Source organism: Eleutherodactylus coqui, chromosome 1 (genome assembly GCF_035609145.1).
Source record: "Eleutherodactylus coqui strain aEleCoq1 chromosome 1, aEleCoq1.hap1, whole genome shotgun sequence".
In the NCBI taxonomy this organism is placed as follows: Eukaryota; Metazoa; Chordata; class Amphibia; order Anura; family Eleutherodactylidae; genus Eleutherodactylus; species Eleutherodactylus coqui.
The window spans coordinates 476198712-476219643 of record NC_089837.1 but is presented as its reverse complement, the minus strand read 5'-3'; the positions used below and the strand labels follow the sequence as shown (position 1 = coordinate 476219643).

General features: G+C 42.0%; 1 protein-coding gene across 2 annotated transcripts in view; it reads right to left on the bottom strand.

Moving 5' to 3' along the window:
• Nucleotides 1–4641: 4641 nt before the first annotated feature.
• The window catches only part of LOC136586369 (retinol dehydrogenase 7-like), a 36840-nt gene continuing 20549 nt past the window's right edge, over nucleotides 4642–20932 (bottom strand). Inside the window, exons 2-6 of one of the 2 annotated variants that reach the window (XM_066584461.1) lie at nucleotides 14241–14315; nucleotides 9146–9479; nucleotides 8301–8559; nucleotides 5169–5332; nucleotides 4642–5089 (exon numbers count right to left, since the gene is read on the bottom strand). In XM_066584461.1, coding sequence (XP_066440558.1) covers nucleotides 4869–5089; nucleotides 5169–5332; nucleotides 8301–8559; nucleotides 9146–9458 — 957 coding nt within the window. In that variant the 5' untranslated portion in view covers nucleotides 9459–9479; nucleotides 14241–14315 and the 3' untranslated portion in view covers nucleotides 4642–4868. The remainder of the gene's footprint in view (nucleotides 5090–5168; nucleotides 5333–8300; nucleotides 8560–9145; nucleotides 9480–14240; nucleotides 14316–20932) is intronic. The other variant, XM_066584460.1, reaches the window with a different exon arrangement.

Below are 20932 nucleotides of genomic sequence, written 5' to 3'. Positions count from 1 at the left end.
CGCAACCTCTGGTGCTGGAGCACTCATGTCTTAACACTCGTGCTGCAGACACTCTTGGGGCAAAAAGCCATATACTCACAGAGTGGTTTTAAGTTGTTCTGCGCTCTCTTCTCTCAGGTTCCTTTTGATTTTTTGAATTTGGCGCCTTTAATTTTTAGCCCAGCCCCCTCAGCGCTCCGGCCGAGCCGCCGCGATGACGTCCTAAGCCGGCGCCGAGGTGAGCTGGGACCCGCTTTGAACCCCCCATGGGCCGCCGCTGGAGGAACCTGGCCCGGGGGAACCACCCCATGTGGCGTCCCGGGAGTCGTTCTGCAGGAAGGGAGGGCAGGCTGGACCACTGCCCTCCGATCCGCCGGTAAGGACTTCAGGCTGGCGTCTCCACCAGCCCCTCTCAGTGATCCTGCCTCCTCGCAGGACAGGAAAACACTGAGGAAGGGGGAACGGGGGGGGGGGGGGGGGGACGGGGAGATTTTAACCTCTCGGTGTGTTCCTGTCCTATCAGGACTAAGGCTATCTCAGGTGGTGCTGTCATGGAGACGACCTGGGAAATAAGGAGTTCTCCTTTAAATTTAAGCCAAAATTAATAACGACCCTTACGTCCTTCTATGCTATTATAATCCACCACCGGCATCAATGGCCCTCCTGGCTGATGGTATCTCATTTGCCTCATTTTCGCCAGATGCAACAATTGTTTGCATGGGAGATATGAGCATGGTAATGGACCCGTTCCCAGATAGATTTGAGAGCACTGCTCAGAGGGAGGGAGACGCGAGTACGACCCGTCTGGCTTCAATAATCTCAGTGACAGGATGGCTGGATTTGTGGCATGTATTTCACCCCCGACAGCATGAGTTTTCTTGCCATGCTGCCCATAATCATGCACCTAGTCATATTGGCTATATATTTGGATCTCCCTCATTATTCATAGAATTTCTCCCTAGAGGGATATCGGATCATTCGCCGATCCGCATAGTTCTGAGAAATCCTGGTTTAGCTTCCACTAAGAGACTGAAGATACATCCTTTCTGGCTCTCACCGCTTGGCCCAAATGACTACAAAGACGATTTTACATCACACTTGCTTTCTTTATATAGATATCTGTTTTAGAGGGGCCGTCTCCCAGAATCGATGTTAGAGGCCAACATAGTCCTTATTTTAAAGCCTGATAAAGATCCGGAGGAATGTGGCTCATATAGGCCTATTTCTCTCTTAAACACTGATTATAAAATTCTCACTAGAGTATTGGCCTGTCGTCTGAATCAAGCCATAAAAGATATCGTACACCCTGATCAAGCTGGCTTTATCCCTGGAATGTCTACCTTGGATAATAGTAGAAGGACACAGGTAGTCACGCAGGTGGGCTGGAGGTGAGGGGCAGATTGGGCCTTGGCTTCATTAGATGCTGCTAAGGCGTTCAACTCTGTTGAGTGGCCATATTTAGTAGAGGTTCTCCGGAGATTCGGATTTGGAGACTCATTTTTTAAGTGGATCTCTATTCTGTATAGATCCCCGATAGCCAGGGTTGTGGTGAATGGCCTGACCTCCACCTCCTTTTCACTGCATAGGGGGACGCGACAGGGCTGCTCGCTCTCCCCTCTCCTATTTGCTACCTGAGGGTTCCGACAACATGCATCATACAAGGGTGTTCAGATTCAGCCTAGAGAAGATGGGATAGGGTTATATGCAGACGATATAATACTATACATGTCAGATCCCAAATGCACTCTGCCGCTAGCTATCTCTCTAATAGATGGCTTTGGAAGCTTTTCAGGCCTACGCATTAACTGGCAGAAGTCTGCTTTTATGCCCCTGAGACCAGAGGGATGGCTGATGGGAGAAGTATTCAGCAATTTACAGGTCACCCCTCAATTTAAATATCTTGGGATCTAGATCACTAGAGGCCACACTTTAAGCTTTGATCTGAACATTGCTCCCCTACTGACATCCCTGCAACTTAAATTTAAGACTTGGAGCTCCTTACCGTTATCGGTAGCTGGCAGAATAAACCTTATTAAAATGATAATACTCCCTAACTATTTATATTGTCTAGAACACACAGATATAATTATACCGCAGAAATTTTTCAACAAGACAAACTATTTTTTGTCTGGGGAAAATCTAGAACCAAGCTCCCTATAGACACCCTGCAGCAACCTAAGGAGATGGCGGGTATGGCACTACCAGACTTTAAGCTCTATTACTTGGCAGGACTGGTTAGATACATTCGTCGCTAGTTGTCAGGCTCCCCCCTCCCAAAATCCGAACACCATTTGATGTTTTTTCTTTCCAAGATCTCACTTTGGATCCTTTTGGAAAAGCCAGGACTGCTGTCTAGACAGATGCTGCCAAATCATAAACGTGCAGTTAGTGTATAGCAGGCATGCAAGTTATTGACTAAACAGGAGGGTACACATAGACAGTTTTGGGTGAACCTGGGAACCACTACACTGGAACATTTATACATTGACGGGATATTGGCCTCCTTTGAACAGTTGCAACAGCTGTACCAGGTTCCAAGAGAGGGTTTTTTTTTAGTTTTTTGCAAGTCAGACATGCTCTTGCACCACAAATTTCTAGAACCCAGGCAACCTTTCTCTCTATACCCACTGATAGGTATACTGCGTACCCAAGGACCGCGGGGCCTGATATCGGTGTTATATGATCATTTACTACACTCCAAGATTTCTGATATAATAATGACGGCAATGGAGAGATGGAAAGAGCTTATCCTCTTACTAATGAGAACTGGAATTCTGAAATGTCTTCATATACCATGGTATCACCAGCTGCAAAAAATAAATTAACCCAATTGTATATCCTTCACCAATGTTACCTGACACCGATCAGGCTTCATAAAATGAATAGGATAACTACTAACCAATGCCACTGCTGCCGGGCACCTGGTGCAAATTTCAATAATTTACTATGGTGCTGCCCAGACATTCACACATACTAAGGGGAGGTCACATAATTTTTAAGGCAACTATTGGGAATACCGGTTACACTTGATCCGGCCATATGTTTGTTGGGTATTCTAGATGAGGAGCACTGGCAATTCCATGACAGGGTATTTCTTACCAAGGTATTATTTTCGCTCTACGCTGGATGGACAGGCGCCCTCTGACGCTCTCAAAGAGGCAGAATATTGTTAATTCTACTCTGCTGTATGAGAGGATAGTTTATAAAAAATAGAAAGTGTCCGGAGAAGTTTAATAAGGTGTGGGGGAGGTGGTGTGGTTCGACAGAATCAAGCTTCACATAAGATCTGTTCCAAAGCTTACTAAGTGGAGCTATGTCTAGTTCTGCTTCCTAAAGCAGGTGCTAATTGCTGATTTCTACTAACACCAAAGACGAATGAACCTATATACCGTATCTATATGTATGTGGTACGCAATGTACCCGTGTATTTCTCCTTTGATTTTGAAGAGCCTACAATGTATGCAAAGTTATCCATCCATATATTGTATGACATATCTATTGTTCAATAAAACGAGTTTAAAAAAAATAAATAAAAAATCAGCAATAAGGCTACTGGGATCTGAGTTCTGTTATATGTCTGAATTAATTAACAATGATCATCCAAGAAAGAACAATAGATATCGACTGTGTGAAGTCACCACTGTGCTGTTTCTTAAAGACCAGCCCAGTTTTAGCTTAATTTATATTGCAAAGCAGGACAAAGAAAAGGTGTCGTGTCCAATCACGGTGGACCAACTCCCTAAATGCAGCAATTATTACAAAGTCTAACACTGATGACATAATGTGACGTGTTACTTACTTCAGAAGAGTAAAGGAATGGGGATACAATGACTAAATATGGTCTCTAGGAACCGTTCAAACTCCCCCACTATAAGGATAGCTCAGTCAGGTCTGAGCTGCTTTAAGAGTTTCAGACTAGGGCTACTCTCACACATGCGCATTTTACTAGGATTATTGCGTTGTTTTGAACATCATGGCAATTGCAGTATGACGCGCCCAATGATTTCAATGGAGCCTCACAAACATACGCTGCTATATTTTCCCATATTTTTGCACATCATAACCAATGACAATGATGAGGTGTATTAAACCACTGTCAGATGCAGGCTACTGCATCCAAAAATGGTGGTAAAATCTCAGCGTTTTGCCAATGCTGTGTGATAGAGTGGCCTAAGCGTCCGTTTACACCAAACGATACTTCATTTGAATGAGCGAACAATGGCAGCGTTTGCTCAGACACCTGTTTATACAGGCAGATACATCGTTGGCTCGCTGCAGCGAGAAATCATTCAGGGTTCACATTCACTGTGTAAGTGAATTAGAATAACTAAACAATCAGTATTTAATCTGCATGATTAGTGAACGGGCCAACAATGATTTTTATGCCTGCATAAAATGAACAATGAACAAAAAAGTGAATGATTTATCATTGCCTCTACTTACACGGAGCAATTCAATTTCGCTCGTTTGACTGATGCATTCCATGTAAAAGGGCCTCAAGCTATATTAACCATTTGAACAAGTGTCACAAAACATCCAATACTTTCACAGACCCATGCACATAATTACATTAGACCCTATTTTTCCATTTATGTGTTGTATATCTACATCATATAGATGTAATGTATTCCTATCTAGAAGAACTGAAGCAGCACAATCCGATATAGAGTGTGAATTTATTCAAATTTTTAAGCAAGAATTCTTCCTAAACCTTTATCACAATTATACACATTATCAGAGAGACATCAGTGGGGTGAGACAACCCGGGCACCCAATAAGGATGAGAATGAATCAATATTAGGTCAGACTTAATAGAGATGAACACAACTCTCCACTGAAATTCCCCCACCGGTGACCTTTATCTCATGTGTGATTGAGGTATCAAAAGTCTATCTGAGATGGTATGCTGGTTTAGGTAATGATCGACACAGCAGATAATCAGATAAGACAGTAGGTAGGTAAGACATTGGTAAGTAAAACAGTTTGGCATTCAGGCCCGGAGAATATCTTGTCCAGGGATGGACAGCAGTCAGGGCATGCTCCATACAGTCTATGACATAGTAGACATTGGGGTTGGATTTGGCAAGATGATTCGTCACATTGTTGACATCTGTGTGTATAAGTACAAACATAAGTCAAACATTGTAGACGTGGATAACATAAAAACCTATTCTAATAGGATAACTCACGTTTCTGGTAGTACTGTTCACCATAGTAATCTTTGATTTGGGAAGGAAGATTTGACCACAGATGCCCCACAGCCTTCAAGTGATGTTCTAGTAACAAAATTTCTGTCTTGAAACCACTCGGTTCGATTATTGACACCTTCACTCCGAAATCACGAAGCTCTCTTCTGCAAACAGGTTACAAAACATAAGAGAACTACTTCAAATTATATCCTCAGGTTCACAGACAGAAGATTCCAAGTGTAATGAAAAGCCATTGCAATACCAAAATTTTCAATAATTGTAGTTGGAGTAAAATACAACAACTAGGATCTTAAGTGGAATTAATTAAAAAGCTCCATGAGAATAGTGAGGCAGCTGCAATCAAAGCCCTTTAATATCAGCCTTTTTTCATCTTTTTTTTTTTTTTCATCTTCACCTTTCAAGCTTTTTATTTTTCCTCTGACGTAGCTCTATGAGGGACTGTTACTCTGCAGGAGAAGTTGTGTATTTTTAATGGTACCATTTTTCTGTAGCATAGAATATCTTGGAAAACTTTAAAATTTTTAAGTGGAGTGAAATGGAAAACAAGTTATTGCACCATTTTTTCAGTAGGGTCATGGTGCAGTCATTATTACTCTACAAAAGGGATTATAAACCATACACTTGTAGTCTTGTGCATTACAATGCAACAACACACCCACTTTGTCTAAGACACAAGTATATATAGAAAAAGCCTGTATTAATTAACACACAAATATAAAAAACACACATTAAAAAACACACATAAAAAGGAAAGACTGTCTCCACACAATCGGCTATACATGGGAATAGGAATCCCCGCATGAAGCACTTGGGCGAAGTCTGACTGGGAGGACAACAATAGACTCTCACCTTGGATGGGGAGGGGGGGGGCACAGACAGATGAATTGTGTTGTTGATCTTATGGCATTGTGATATGGAATAAATGCTAGCAGGCGCCAGATTTACAAGACACTCCGAGTCCCCTGAGCCATTTTATGTATGGGTGGTGCCCATTCTGGATGGAAAGGCCGATGATCTCGTAGATGTGTGACTCCAACTTGCCACAATAGTTATATCTTTATATAGGTTATTGTGATTTCAGATACCTGTACCCGTGTACAGCTGATTCTGTGGACACAGTCTCCTTTTTAATGCATGTTTGTAATGATATGCAATACAGTAGGTTATTTTATATATACTTTGTCCTGTGTCTTAGAGAAAGCGGGTGTGTTAGTAAAAATGTCATGTCAACTTTATTCTATAGGCAGCACTTATGCAATGATACTATGTTTGTAGATTGTTTTACTACTTAAAAAATGTAAAAAAAAAAAACTTATAAAAGAAGAATTTTGCTTTTTATCTTTTATATTCAAATCCCTGTAACTTTGTTTTCTTTTTCTGTGGATGGGGGCATCTGAGTGCTTGTTTTTTGGGGGCGAGCTGCAATGTTTATTGCTACCTTTTTTGGGGAAATGTGGCTTTTGGAAAACTTTTTTTTTTTAACTTGCCTTTACCAGGCCAAGAAGTTTAGGCCAACCATTTTTGTACTTTGAAACCAAGGTAATAGAGCAAACTTTTACAAACAGAGATTGCAGAACTAACAATGCCAACTGTTGGGTCAAGTCCATGTGCATACAAAGAGAATAGAATAAACAGTGTTTCACATATGTAAAGAAACAATTTAACTTCTAAAGTAGGAGAGAAGGAGCCGAGAGGAAATTCAAAGCCGTGCGTCTAGGGCTCCTAGAAAAAAAGCAGAAAACAGAAATAATATCTGAAATCGTATTTTCTAAACCAAACATGGGTATGTCAACTGAAAAAGAAAAAAAAATGAACTCCAAGGTGTTCAATAGAGAGGAGCAAACCAACCGGCAATTTTTTTTTGCGCTGTTCACCTTACAAGATAAATAATGAAACTTAGATAGTTTGGGTTTTTTGCACAGGGTGATAGCAATTCTATTTCTTTTTATTTAAATTGTTTTGTGGAAAAAGGGGAATTGAATTAATAGTTTTAAAATTTCTTTTTTATTTTGAACACTTTTATTTGACTTAATTTTAATTTTATGTGTTTTTTTTAGTTCCCCGATGGCCTGAACTTGTTTGATTCCTTTTTTATTTTTATTTTTTAATGTTGATATATTAAGCCCTGCCATAGATACGGCTTAATATGGTGAAGTACATGGCAGCCCTAGGAACCCTATTGGGCTCAGGGTTACAATGGTAACTCACAATTGCATCAGGGGCAGGCCGATGGTGTGTCAGCCCCTCCGGCTGACAGCTAGCTCTGATCACGGATGTTTGCTGTGTGTGCGTTAGCTGTTTCAAATGACCAGCACCCACCAGATATGCAGCAGGCTTGGCTCCTGGCTTAATAAACTGGAAGTAATAAATGGTAATAAAAATGTGAGGAAAACTGACCTAGTGGGAATAACTGAGATATGGCTGGATAAGAAGGGTAATTGGGTGGTTAAAATTACAAGGGGCTCAGAAGGGATTGTGAAAACTGGAAAGTGGAATGGGGTTGTTTTTATGTAAAGTTGTGTATGTGAGGGAAAGGAGTCTCTATGCTATAGGCCACCAAATACAACAGAATCCACTGAAAATCTGTTACGAAGACAAACGGAACTTTCTAAAAAGTTTGACCTGAAACAAACCTGCTATGACGCCTATACTGGTCAGTTCTTCCCGGGAACACAAACAACTCTTGTGATTGTATATGGTTATAAATTGGTCAGAAATCTTGTTAGGATCATTTACAATATTCGTCATTCTTATTAACTTATGTCCCTTTCACACTGAACGAGAATCAAACGATTCTCTTTTGCCCAAGCTAACGAACTGGTAATTTCATCACCAGCTCGTTAGCGCAGTGTGTTTAGATTGCACGATTCCTAAGGAAAATCATGCAGTTCTTATTCATTAATCGTTCTGTGTTTCGCATTCCTATGTGAAGGACTGAACGATCAGTGTTTAAACTGCATGATAATTGAACGAGCTGGCGCTGATTTTTATGCCGGCTGACACTGAACGACGAATGAGAAGCGCACAATTTCGCTCATTTGACTGGTTTTCTAAACAATGCATTCTGTATAAACGCAGCATTACAAAAGTTAGAATGTCCTAGACACTTACCTGAGACTATCAGACAAGGCTTCAACTCCAAACTTAGATGGACAATATCCTCCTCCGACAACAGCCAGTCTACCGCAGCAACTAGAAAGATTAACAATTCGTCCTCTTGCTTTTATGATGAGGGGCAGAAAGTTCACTGTCACATCAAAGGAACCCAGTAAATTTACATTCAGCACCTTAGCAAAATCTGCTTTGGTTTGCCATGCGTTAGGAGACATTGGAACTCCAATACCAGCATTGTTCACAAGACCCCATAAACCTGAAAAATAAAAAGATGTTCGTAAATGGCTACTTAAAGGGAAGCCATCACTTCCAAACAACTCCATAAACTAAGTTATGGTGTTGTATGGGAAGGGGATGAGGGTCCGGGGGATGTATTGTTTTTATACTCACCTGCTTCCCTGTTCTCACGATGTCTACAAGTGAAGGCCACAGACAAAAATATGACAGTTTTCAGACTACAGTGCTCATAGTCTACCATAGACTTCTATGAGAGAGCATGCACACAGTAGTCTGAAAAGAGTCCAATTTTTGTGTGGCACTCAGATTTCACCAGGAACAGTGTGGGAAATGGAGAGCGGGTGAGTATAAAAGACTACATCCCAGTCACCTCTCCAAACAGCACCATACCTTAATTTATGGTTCTGGTCGAAGGTGACAGGTTCCTTTTAATAAATGTGCATTCTAATATATTTATACAATTGGTCGATTTACATCAATCAGTAAGATATGCACCATTTATGAAGCATATTAAGGTTTATGCTTGTGTAACATGTTGGCCCAGTAGGACGTTCTTACCAAGACATTCTAGTAATTTGTATATCTGAAGTATTATTTTATCTTACCTGCATCTCCAACAATATCAGTGGCCCACTTGGCAGCTGAGCTGACACTTTCACTGTCTGTAATATCTAACATTACAGTTTGCAGTCGACTTGATGCCTCCTTCTTCAGGTTTTCGGCCCCTTTCTCCGTTAGGCACGCTGCCAGCACTTTCATTCCACGTTTGTCCAGTTGTTTGGCCAACAGATATCCAAATCCGCGATCACATCCGGTAATGAAGACATATTTATCAGAGAGATTCTCCAGTATGTGACTCTGTCTGTACCATCTGTAGAGGAGAAGGAGACCCACGAACACCAGCAGGGGGAGCCACATGACAGAATATCTCACGGTTACCTAAAAAAAAAAAAATCCAATAACTGCTATCTGTCATTTTTATATCTAATGACCACATTCAGTTCTTTGCACCAATACAACGCTGATGTTCATTAATAGGCACGTCTTTCTGAACTATTGGTACAAGTATGTCTGTGTCATCCAAAATGATGAGACGATTGGATCTTGGAAAGTTGGGTTCCTTAGAAAATCTACAGTAATATGCTGAGTCTTCCGATAAGTTTATCTTCTAGGGCAGTGTTTCCCAACCTTTTCAGCTTCGGGGGACCCCTGGTAAAAAACGTTTACGGCGCGGCACCCCTACCAAAAGGGGTGGTCAGGGGCGTGGCTAGCCTTTGGCTTATCATGACATATGATTTTTACCTCCATTGTTATGAAAAGGACAGGACTGTTTAAAAAAACACACAGGGAAGAGTGCTGAAGCGCTGGTGGGCTATTCATATACATTATATTTAAAATTAACATGTTGTGAAAATAAATCCCGTACCACATGTCAGCAGCAACACAGGTTTTGTGCAGATTGTTTCCACACCCTGTGGATGATTTTCAAAATCTCATTCACTTTGCTGCTACAGCTACTATGGATTCCACAACTTATTTGCCCAATGAAACAATAGTGTCCCCCCCGATGTTGGTGGCGCCAGTAGTAAAGGCGACCCCCTATATTAGTGGCCCCACTAGCAATAGCGAACCTATATTAGTGTCCTCACTAGTAAAAGTGACCCCCTATATTGGTGGCCCCACTAGTGATAGTGACCCCCTATATTGGTGGTCACGGTAGTAATGGCAACCCCCTATATTGGTGGCTCTGGTAGTGATGGTGACCCCCTACAGTGGTCCAAGTAGTAATTGTTGCGGCCCTGGCAGTAATAGGTGACCCCTATTGCAGCCCTGGCAGTAATAGGTGACCCCTACTGTGGCCCCGGCAGTAATAAGTGACCCCTATTGTGGCCCCGGCAGTAATAAGTGACCCCTATTGTGGCCCCGGCAGTAATAGGTGACCCCAGTAATAATAGCAAAACCTACTGTGGCTCTAGTAGTAATAGCAAAATTTATTGCAGCCCCAGTAGTAATAGCGACCCCTATTGTGGCCCTAGTAGTAATAGCGACCCCTATTGTGGCCCCAGTAGTAATAGTGACCCCTATTGCGGCCACCTGTAGTAGTAGTAACCCCATTAGTTATTGCGACCCCTATTGCTGCCCTGGTAGTAATAGTGACCCCTACTGCTGCCCGAGTAGTAATAGCGACCCCTATTGTGGCCCCAGTAGTAATAGCGACCCCAGTAGTTATGGTGACCCTTATTGCGGCTCCAGTAGTAGTATTAACTCCACAGTAGCCCCAGCAAAAACATTAACCCCCAGTAACATTAACCCCCCCAGTAATAACATTACCCCCCAATAACATTAACCCCCCTAGTAATCACATTAACCCACCCCAGTAATAACATTACCCCCCCCAGTACCTTTACCCCCCAGTAATAACATTACAACCCTCCACAGTAACAACATTACACCCCCAGTAAGAACATTCACTCTCCTCCCCAGTAATAACATTAACCCACCCAGGAACATTAACCCCCCCCCCCCCCCGTAACATTAACGCCCCCAGTAATAACATTAACCACCCTCCCCGTAATATTATCCCCCCAGTAACAACATTACACCCCCCAACCCATATACTTACCTCCTCCTGGTACTGGTGTATCTTGAGGCCACCAAGAAGCTAGGGCTTTGACAGGGCAGGGATGTAGAAACGCCCCTGACACACACCTAGCACCCCCATTTTCTGCTTTACTCCAGGTCCTTGAAGGTCCTTTAGCAGCATCTTGCATGTCCCCTGGGAGTGGGGCTGTGCCTCTGCTCGGTCTCTGCTCCTGGCAGCGTCTTGCATATCCCCACTACCGATGTGATTTCCAGCTAGAGAGCCGTGGCACCCCTGGCAGTCTCTCATGGCACACCAGGGTGCCGCGGCACCCCAGTTGGGAATCACTGTTCTAGGGCATGATTTATTTGAAATGGCAAGTAGATTGGTAAAGGAATTTACCATTCTTTACCACTCTAAGAGGGGTCTCACATAGACAGATTATACTGGAAAAAAAGATAGTTCTGTATCTATCTTTCGACCAATATACGGCGGCGGCTCCCATAGACTCCTATAGGAGCTGGGGGAAAAAGGCAGGGGGAGGCATTTTAGCAGCGCCCAATGCAGGGAAAAGCTTACAGGTGCCTCGATATAGGCATTGGAAGTCATTCTGAGGATTTATGCCAAGCGAGGGCTTTCCGGAGTGCAACGTTATTTTTTTTGCTAAAAAAGTCGCTTGTGTCCTGTGAATGGACGAGAAAACGCTAAATAAGTGCAGGACTTGGAAATTCGGCTGTTTATGTAATTTTAGGACATGGCCAAGAGAACGTAAAAACACATGCAGTCGTGTGAAAGCGCCCTCAGGGCCAGATCCCGAGGGACCACACAAACCTGTTGTGGAAAATTTTCAATGCCATTGAACCATAAATTGAGCCCCGTGCCGCTAGAACTTGTGAAATATTTTTGCTCGCATCTTCAAAGGATACTTCTACAGTTAATAAAACTGGAATCATGAAGGACTATAACAAGCGAATGGAGTGTTTTCCTTTGCAACAAACAGACATGTTGAAGTATACCTCAAAGTTGCGAACAAAAAGGTCTTGCAGGAAGAAGCACAATTTGGCTCTCAAGTCATCATTACGAAGACCCCTGAGTGTGTCATTGGGGTTCAGCAGACCAGAGGCGACAGGGTCATGTTCTGGGGAGCATTTTCCTGGCATGGCCTAGAACTGTTGGCCATTACACCACAATTCTTGAATGGTGAAGGCTCGCACTTGACTTCTCAGTTAGACCGGTTTCACATGGCTGAGAAAGTCATGTGAGATTTCTGACACAACGAAGTGCCGTGAGGCGGCTTTGATATAAAAATGCCTTGGATCCCCCCCAGATATGGCACTTGCCCATGTAAAGTTAGCCTCAGGATAATATAACAATTGCCCATAAGACAAAGGAGAGCCAAAACAGGTTTCCCTAACTTTTATTATATATGTTAACTGTTAGGGAAACCTTTTTTGGCTTTCCTTTGCCTTATGGACAATTGCTCAATAGTTAATTTATCACATTTAGCTTCCCTGGACTCTTTTTTAAGGCATTAGGATGATATATGTGGGGGAAATTATCTAGGACCCCAGTATTGTGTGATATGACCTTTAAATTCTACTGTCTCAGATAATTCATTTTCTCTGTCACGTATAACACTAACAGATATGACCCTTAGACATGGCAATAATTCAGAAATAACTAACAAGTAATAAAACAGCATTTGCAGGTTAGTCAGAGGGTGGGGGAAAGATAAAGCTCTCAGCTGATGAAGGCTAATGTTCAAGGGCGAACCAGATATAAGCTATATACTTGCCTGTAAATAAAGTCATAAAAACATGTATTGATAAATAACTATGCTGAATCATTATGAAATGTTAATTATAATAAAATAGCAAAACCGCTGAAGAATGCAAAAGATTAGGTATTATGAAATGGACTTTGATCAAACATGTGGCAAACTACTGAATGATGTAAACACATATGTAATGTTTGGCTCAGAAGTCACTTTAATTATATGATATGCTTATAAAAGACCTCTTGTAGCTGAAATAAACTCTAAGATGATATTGTACGCACACTGGAGAGTACAGTATTCATTCTTCCTGCCGATCTGTATTACTTAAACAATTAATGATGAGTACTCATTTCAATTTGGACGCCGGATGACATACCAAGGGGACATTTCCCCAATAAAACTTGGTGCAGAAACCCAGGGATTCAAGTGAAGACCCCTGCCGACCCCCGGACCCAGCAGTGGAGGAGCGAGGATGCCAGGAAACCACTAATTCACAAAACAGCGCTGTACAGGAGATTTATATCTTACCACTCAATCTTTGCTTTTTTGATGATCTCCTCTTTCTGTCCGGAGCGCAGTGGGTGGACCTCTTCTCTTAAAAAGTTTGAATCTCAAAAGAACCTGTAAACTGGATCTGGTATATTATTGTGGTGGGTAAGAATGTTGCGTCTCATGTTTTATAATGACTCCCCTCAGCACACACTAGTGCTGCTAAGTCTACTACTCTACTTTGTCCTCTTAATCTGGGTGTATATGCTTATGGAATCATATAACCTACAGGAAGGTTATATAGAGGTTTTATAGCCCTGTGGTATAGAAATCCCCTTCTCTGAACCTTGGGAAGTAAAGTTAGCGAAGTAGCTTATTTTACATAGACTATATATATTTTTTTATATATCTTAGTCGGGGAAACACCCTTTTTAGGTAAAGGGTAGCAATTAAGGTCAGCAGGAAGAAGCGGGAGGAAAATACAGGCAAAAGTAAAATAGGAAATACACACCAAAATAGCGGTAACTAATAGAAAACCGCTAGGGAAATAGTAGAAGACATAAAGGAACAAAGGGCAGTAGGAAAATGTTGATGTAATCAGCTACTAAAAAGAGTAGGATTAAGTAACACTGGAATCTTTAAGTCTTCCTTTTGGGAAGAATTCAGGAATTACCAGGGGGGTGGGGGGGGGGGGTAGATTGCAGATAAAAACATGTATGGGATAATAAATAGTTAGATAAAAATAAGTAAGCAAAGATATTAATTATCAATAAAAAGAGTACAAAGGTATAATGTATTACGCTCTTAAAATATAAAATCCACCAGCCTACGATTCTAATAAAAAGTTACTCACGGAAGAAAAAGGTCCTGACTGGACTTCTTGGAACTCTGACCAGCAAAACCCGTGTTAGACGAACATTTGTTCTGCCTGTAATGCAGGCAGAGGGCTCTCTTAAAAGCACAGCAATAACTCTTTTCTCAGCGTGTCTGTAAGCAGGAAGCAGCAGGTGAAGAACCTTTGGCTTCTAAGCCAAAAGGACTTTAGATTTGACTCTGCTAAATTTTTTTAGTAATCACAGGGTAGAGTAAGCTGCTACGGGAAAGACACGAAGCCATATCTAAATCTCTAACACAGTTTTTAAAAGAAGTTACATAATAAAAGCTATGGACTCTACAAGAACATTTTGTATCAAGACCACAAGGGGTGGTCTTGATACAAAATGTGGATGATTTGTTACTATGTGCTGACAATCTCCAAATTTGCCAGCAGGCATCAATCTCGCTGCTCAACTTTCTAGCAGATAGTGGATGTAAAGCTTCAAAAGACAAGCTTCATGTTAAATGTGCTGCTGGAATCTGTAGTTCTAGGCTTCCTAGCAGCACAGCTCCACAGGAGGTGGAGGGTTAATTGATTGAGCTGGCTGGGTGCGGTACTTCCTGCTAGCCAATCTCCTGGGTCTGTGCTCACATATAAACCCAGCTCTTGGTCAGTCTGTGTCAGGAGTTCAAGGTGAGCAGGAGTGAAAGTGTCATGAATACTTGTCTGGTGAAGTTTGCAGTGTGATCTGGTTTATGTCCGTTTGTACGTTTAAATTCTGTCAGTTTTGTAATAGCTTGCTGTGTGACCTGCAATCTGTGTAATGTCCTGTTGCAGCGTGCGGTGTGAACGGTGTCCGGTTCTGGTGGACTCCTGGTTAGTGTAGGGACTAGCAGTATAACCAGGAGCCGTGAAGTGGCCTGCTAGCTTCCACATATTGTGCAACATGTCAACTAATACCTGGTACTTATATTCATCTTCCTATCTGTTACTAGTGGTTGCATTTTGTATGTTGTGTATCCTGTTGTACAGTCCCTGTTATATGTCATGTGAATGCATCCTGTTCTGGTGCGTGGCTCCTAGGATCAGCTAGGGCCCAGATCCGAAGACTGCTGGGCTGCCCTTATTGGGGCAATGTCCCCGCTTAGGTAGGGCCATGCCATTCCTCCTTGTAGCACAGGGTCAGTTTGCTTGATACTCGTGTGCATCCAGTCCTCTTTGGGTACGATCGTGTGGGCCCAGTGCTTAGTTTGCCCACACGATCGTAACACTTCAGTTCTGTAAGTAGAAGGTAATCTTTCCTGGTCACTGCCTGTCACAAGGAACCAGGCATTTGACTGAAGAAAGGAAAAAGGCTATTCAAAATTTGCCTCTCCCAACTTCTGCTGCAAAACTTCGAACCTTTTTAGGTCATTTTGTAGGCCTTGGTTGTGTTCAGCTTCTCTACTCATGCAACCTTTTTGACTGTCTTACCACCACTTCTTTAACTCTTTCTGAAGAAGCAATCACTAATTTTCATTTGCTAAAACAGGCTATCATTTCTTCTCCTGCACTTGGTCTACCCAACTACCAACTTTCTTTCCGACTTTACTGTACAGAAATTTCTGGACATGCTACAGCAGTACTTTGCCAACAACATGGTGCCAGGCGACGGCCTGTGGCGTACTACTCACCCAGACTTGATGCAGTAGCACAAGGAGCTCCATCTTGTGTTAGAGCAGTTGCTGCTGTTCAAGCCATAATTGATAAAGTTTTAGAAGTTGTTCTCGACTACACAGTTGTGTTAACACCACACGGCATTCAGGGTATTCTCACACAAGTGCAGCCAAAACATCTGTCCTTAGCCAGACAGATCCGCTTGCAATGTGCACTCCTCATGCCCCCTAACATTACCTTTTAAAGATGTACTACCTGGATCCCGGCTACTCTATTGCCAGTGGATTATCCGGATTCCAAAAGGGGGGAGGAGGGGAAGAAGGGGAAAAACATGATGAAAATTCAGAAATTGATGATGACACACACGAGCACGATTGCATAGAATTGATGCAACAAGAAACGGCAGGTTTTGAAAATGTTGTTGAAAAACCATTAGATAATCCTGACTTTGAACTTTTTGTAGACGGTTCTCGTTATCAGGGCGATGATGGCTGATTTCACTCCGGTTATGCAGTCGTAGCACAACATGACACGGTAAAAGCAGAGTCTCTGCCTCCGCATGTCTCAGCACAAGAAGCGGAATTAAAAGCACTCACAGAGGTGTGTAGAGTGGCTACAGGTAAAACAGCAAATGTGTACACTGACTCCAGGTATGCTTTCGGCATTGCTCATGATTACGGTCCAATATGGAAGGCCAGACAATTTTTAACTTCTGCTGGACAACCTATTAAGAATAGTACTGCAGTGAAAGAATTAATGGAGGCCCTGTCATTGCCAGATAAAATAGCAGTACTAAAGATCAAAGCACATACAAAAAATACAACCATGGAAAAAGAAAAGAGAAATGGGGTTTTTTGCTACGCAGCATACAGACCCCAACCCAGTCACGAGAGACCTTTTGTTCTGATGCAGATACAGGGAAACCTATTTGATCTGATATGGACATTATTAAGACTTTCTCAACACAAGCCAGCAAAGAGGAAAAAGACACGTGGACGAAAGCTGGGGCCAAGGAAGATGACGGCATATGGAGAACTGTTACCAGAACTTGCCTCCCACGTGCCTTGTTTCCTATGATGGCCCAGCTGATTCATGGAAGGACGCATCTATCAAAGACAGCAATGGTCGCAACATTAAGAGAAATTCTGGTTGGCCCCTGGTTTTTCTGTAGCTGCCGTATCATTTGTCCAATTTTGCATGATTTGTGCCGCAAAGCAATCCTGGGCAAAAAGTCAAAGTACCCCAGAAACACGCACCTGGACCACTCTACCAGTTTCAGAGACTACAAATCGACTACATTCAACTGCCCCGCAAAGGCAAGTATGAATTTGTGTTGGTATGTGTGGACAGGTTCTCGGGGTGGTGCAAAAGAAACTGATGAACGAGATAATCTGTAGATATGGGGTACCTGAAGTGATCAAATCAGATAGAGGTATCCATTTCACAGGAGAAATAATGAAACACATAATGTCAGCTCTGGGCATCACTCAGGCCTTTCACACTCCATACCACCCCACAGAGTAGTGGTAAGGTGGAAAGGCTGAATGGCACCCTGAAATTAAAAATACAGAAGGCCATAAGGGAGACCGTCAAACCTTGGACTGAGTGTTTGCCTTTGGCCCTTTTCTCTGTAATACATGTTCCTAACAAGAAAACAGGCTTGTCTCCTTATGAAATCTTTTTTGGAAGTGTGCCAAGACTGGGACTGTACTTTCCACAGCAACTGCAGGCCCAGTATGGCACCCTATCAGAGTATGTTATCGCTCTAATAAGTGTTCTCTTCCATTCCAGATCCAGACTTTCTCGAAGGTACACATGAATTGCAGCCTGGTGATTGGGTAGTGATAAAAAGACACGTGAGCAAAAGCCTTGGAACCACGATTTGATGGTCCTTTCCAAGTTCTCCTGACCACCTCTACCTCAGTAAAACTAGAAGGAAAACCAAATTGGATACAAGCTTCACACTGTAAAAAGGTCCAGATACCAGGGGAAATATGCGTATCTTAGTTTCTTGGCGTGTATTGCAATTTGTCTTACAGGTATACTTTGGTATTGGAAACCAAATGAAATGGCAAAGGTGGAAAAGAGATGGTCCATATGGGCAGAAGGACGTCCCAATATGTGGGAATATTTGGCAAGAGATGTATTAAATATTTCAAGTATGTGTATGCCTAATTTGAGAAGTGGAGATGATATTTTACGGACATGTTTCTTATCAGTTCCTACACCTGTGAAAGTGCTCAGAAATATATTTACAGCAATACATAAATGATAGTTTAGTAAATGAATCTGATGTAACCAGCATGAATACTTTCTTAAATGTGTATGACTATTGCCCAGACTGTAGGGAAGCAGAAAATACTGAATGGACAAATATGACTAAGTTTCAGGTTAAGAATGTAGCTGAAGCCGAGGCGTGTTATAATTTCACTTGCGACCCTGAGGAAATTGGGAAATGTCAGCAAATTGGAGCACACCCCGAACAAGCTACTGATGATTCTCAAATCCCCTGTAATCGTACGGTAAATCAATGTAAGAAGGTAACAAATGAAATGCGTTGTAAAGTGATTGTTAGAAGCTCCAATCCTTTTCGACATGTTAAATTACCAACTGGTTGGGTTTTATCATGTGGAAATCTCACTTATACATATATTCCAGCAAATGTCACAGGAGGACCATGTGCACTGTCCCGTTTGAGTATTTTTATGTACCAGAAACTAGAAGAACGTAACAAAGTAAAAAGAGAAATAAAAGGGTTAGACGAAAACGGTGAGGGTCCACCTACCCTTCTTAGCAACACAGAAGAAAAGATGTTAGGATTTTGTATAGTAGGAGTCTGGGGGCTAGCTGTATATAATGAAAGAGTCATAAATGGTATAGTTTGTGATTTAGCAAAAGGTTTAAATACTACCTCTCAAGCTTTAGACCTCCTCCTCCTATTAGATGTACAAGGAGTAAGAAACATGTGGCAAACTACTGAATGATGTAAACACATATGTAATGTTTGGCTCAGAATCAACGTCCCTTTAATTATATGATATGCTTATAAAAGACCTCTTGTAGCTGAAATAAACTCGGAGATGATATTGTACGCACACTGGAGAGTACAGTATTCATTCTTCCTGCCGATTGGTATTACTTAAACAATTAATGATGAGTACCCATTTCAATTTGGACGCCGGATGACATACCAAGGGGACATTTCCCCAAACAATATAATAGACACTTGGAACAACAGTCGGCCAGAACCATATTTTGCCCAGCCACACTATTGCTGCCTATTGGCCTTTTTTTCCCCTCTTACTTTCTTGTTTGGTTAGTAACTGGTTGATAAATATTCACTGATACATAGTAATAAACATAATATTTACTTGAGTCAAGTAATAGTAATAACAATATAATATGTTATTTACATTGACACATTGTAATCCTCACATCACCATCTGTTATATTACATGGATCTCAATATATACAGAATAATGTAAGATATCAGCTCTATACCTGATATACTACAGCTAGTCGCTCAGGAACTCATTTACTTTAGCTATGACTTACAAAGGAAGTGAGTTGTCAGTGTTCACAGCATCTACCTACCTAGCAAGACCCTATATTATTATTATTATTATTATTCTAGACACTTATTACATAAAGCTCACCTCTATATATATATATAAGGATTCTATAGGGGATCCCGTCCGGCACACGTTCCCTTCTCACTGAGAGTAAAGAGGGCTGTTATTCCTTATAAATAGCATTGCTGAAGCAGAGCTGGGAGGGGTATAACTGGAGATTACACACTGAATAACTCACATAACGGTTGTGCTCCAGATGTGTTCCATTTACTGTGTTTTACAATGTCACACTCTTCCAATTGTATATTTTCGTACCTCTCAGATTTCTATTGAAGTTTTGCTGAGCAAAATCCAGGAATAGAGCAGAAATTAATTTTTGAACACAATTGTGAAAATAATCCCATGGAAATCAATGGGTTCTATTCTCCGTGTTTAGTGTGCGCAGATGTTGCTCGCGCAAATACCTGTGCAAACACGGTTGTGTGAAAAAGCCCTAAATCCGCTGAAAATTCTGCAGCAAAATGTGCATGTATATATGTGGGCAATGGAGCAGAAATCTGTAGCAGCAGACTAAACTGTGTCTTTAGGTGCATCTTAAAGACATATTCCACCTGTGAAAGATCCCTTATTCTGTGCATTTTCACAACATAATGATGGTGTTCACTGTGTATTGGATTTAAAACCTCTACACATCTACTTTGGTCTGGTTTCACATGGCTGAGAAAATCTTTTGAATTGAGTCATATACAGGAGCGATGACATGCTCTAACCTTTCACGTTCCTCAGAACGCATCGCCCATTGATTTCAATGGGACCTTTAATGCCCTGCATGGCTCTCGCATGCCGTGCAATGTGCATGCAAGTGCGATGTGAGTTTCCAATTGAAATCAATGTAAAACACTTCTGACACTATCGTGCAAGAGGAACGGAATTTCACAGATGCCATGTGAGGCGTTTTTTGCCTGTAAGGAAGGGCTGGCTGTGATTGGTTCACGAGCGCCGCGGCTCAGCCAATCACAGCCAGCCCTTCCTGGAGTCGGGGATTTTGATCATCCAATCCAGGAAGGGCTGGCAGGAGACTAAAATAAGTGCCGGAGGTGAGGAGGAGACGCGCTCCGGAGAGGACAGCGCCTCTTAGGTGATGTATTTTTTTTGTTTGTTTTATTCTGCAGCTAGGGCTTAATTTAGGGGCCTTAGTCATGAGGCGCAGAGTGTTAAGCTCTTGCTCATGACCAGAAAGTTGTGAGTTCAATCCCCATATGATTCAGGTAGCCGGCTCAAGGCTGACTCAGCCTTCCATCCTTTCGAGGTCGCAAATGAGTACCCAGCTTGCTGGGGGGTAATAAATAAATTACCTGAAAGTGCTGCGGAAGAAGTTGGCACTACACAAATAGCAAGTCCGGATTCCCTTTTGTAAAAGTTGCAATGCACGGAAACGAGTTACAACAGAAAGGACGGCTCCATAGGGAAACATAGGCCACCAAAAAAAAAAAAAAAAAA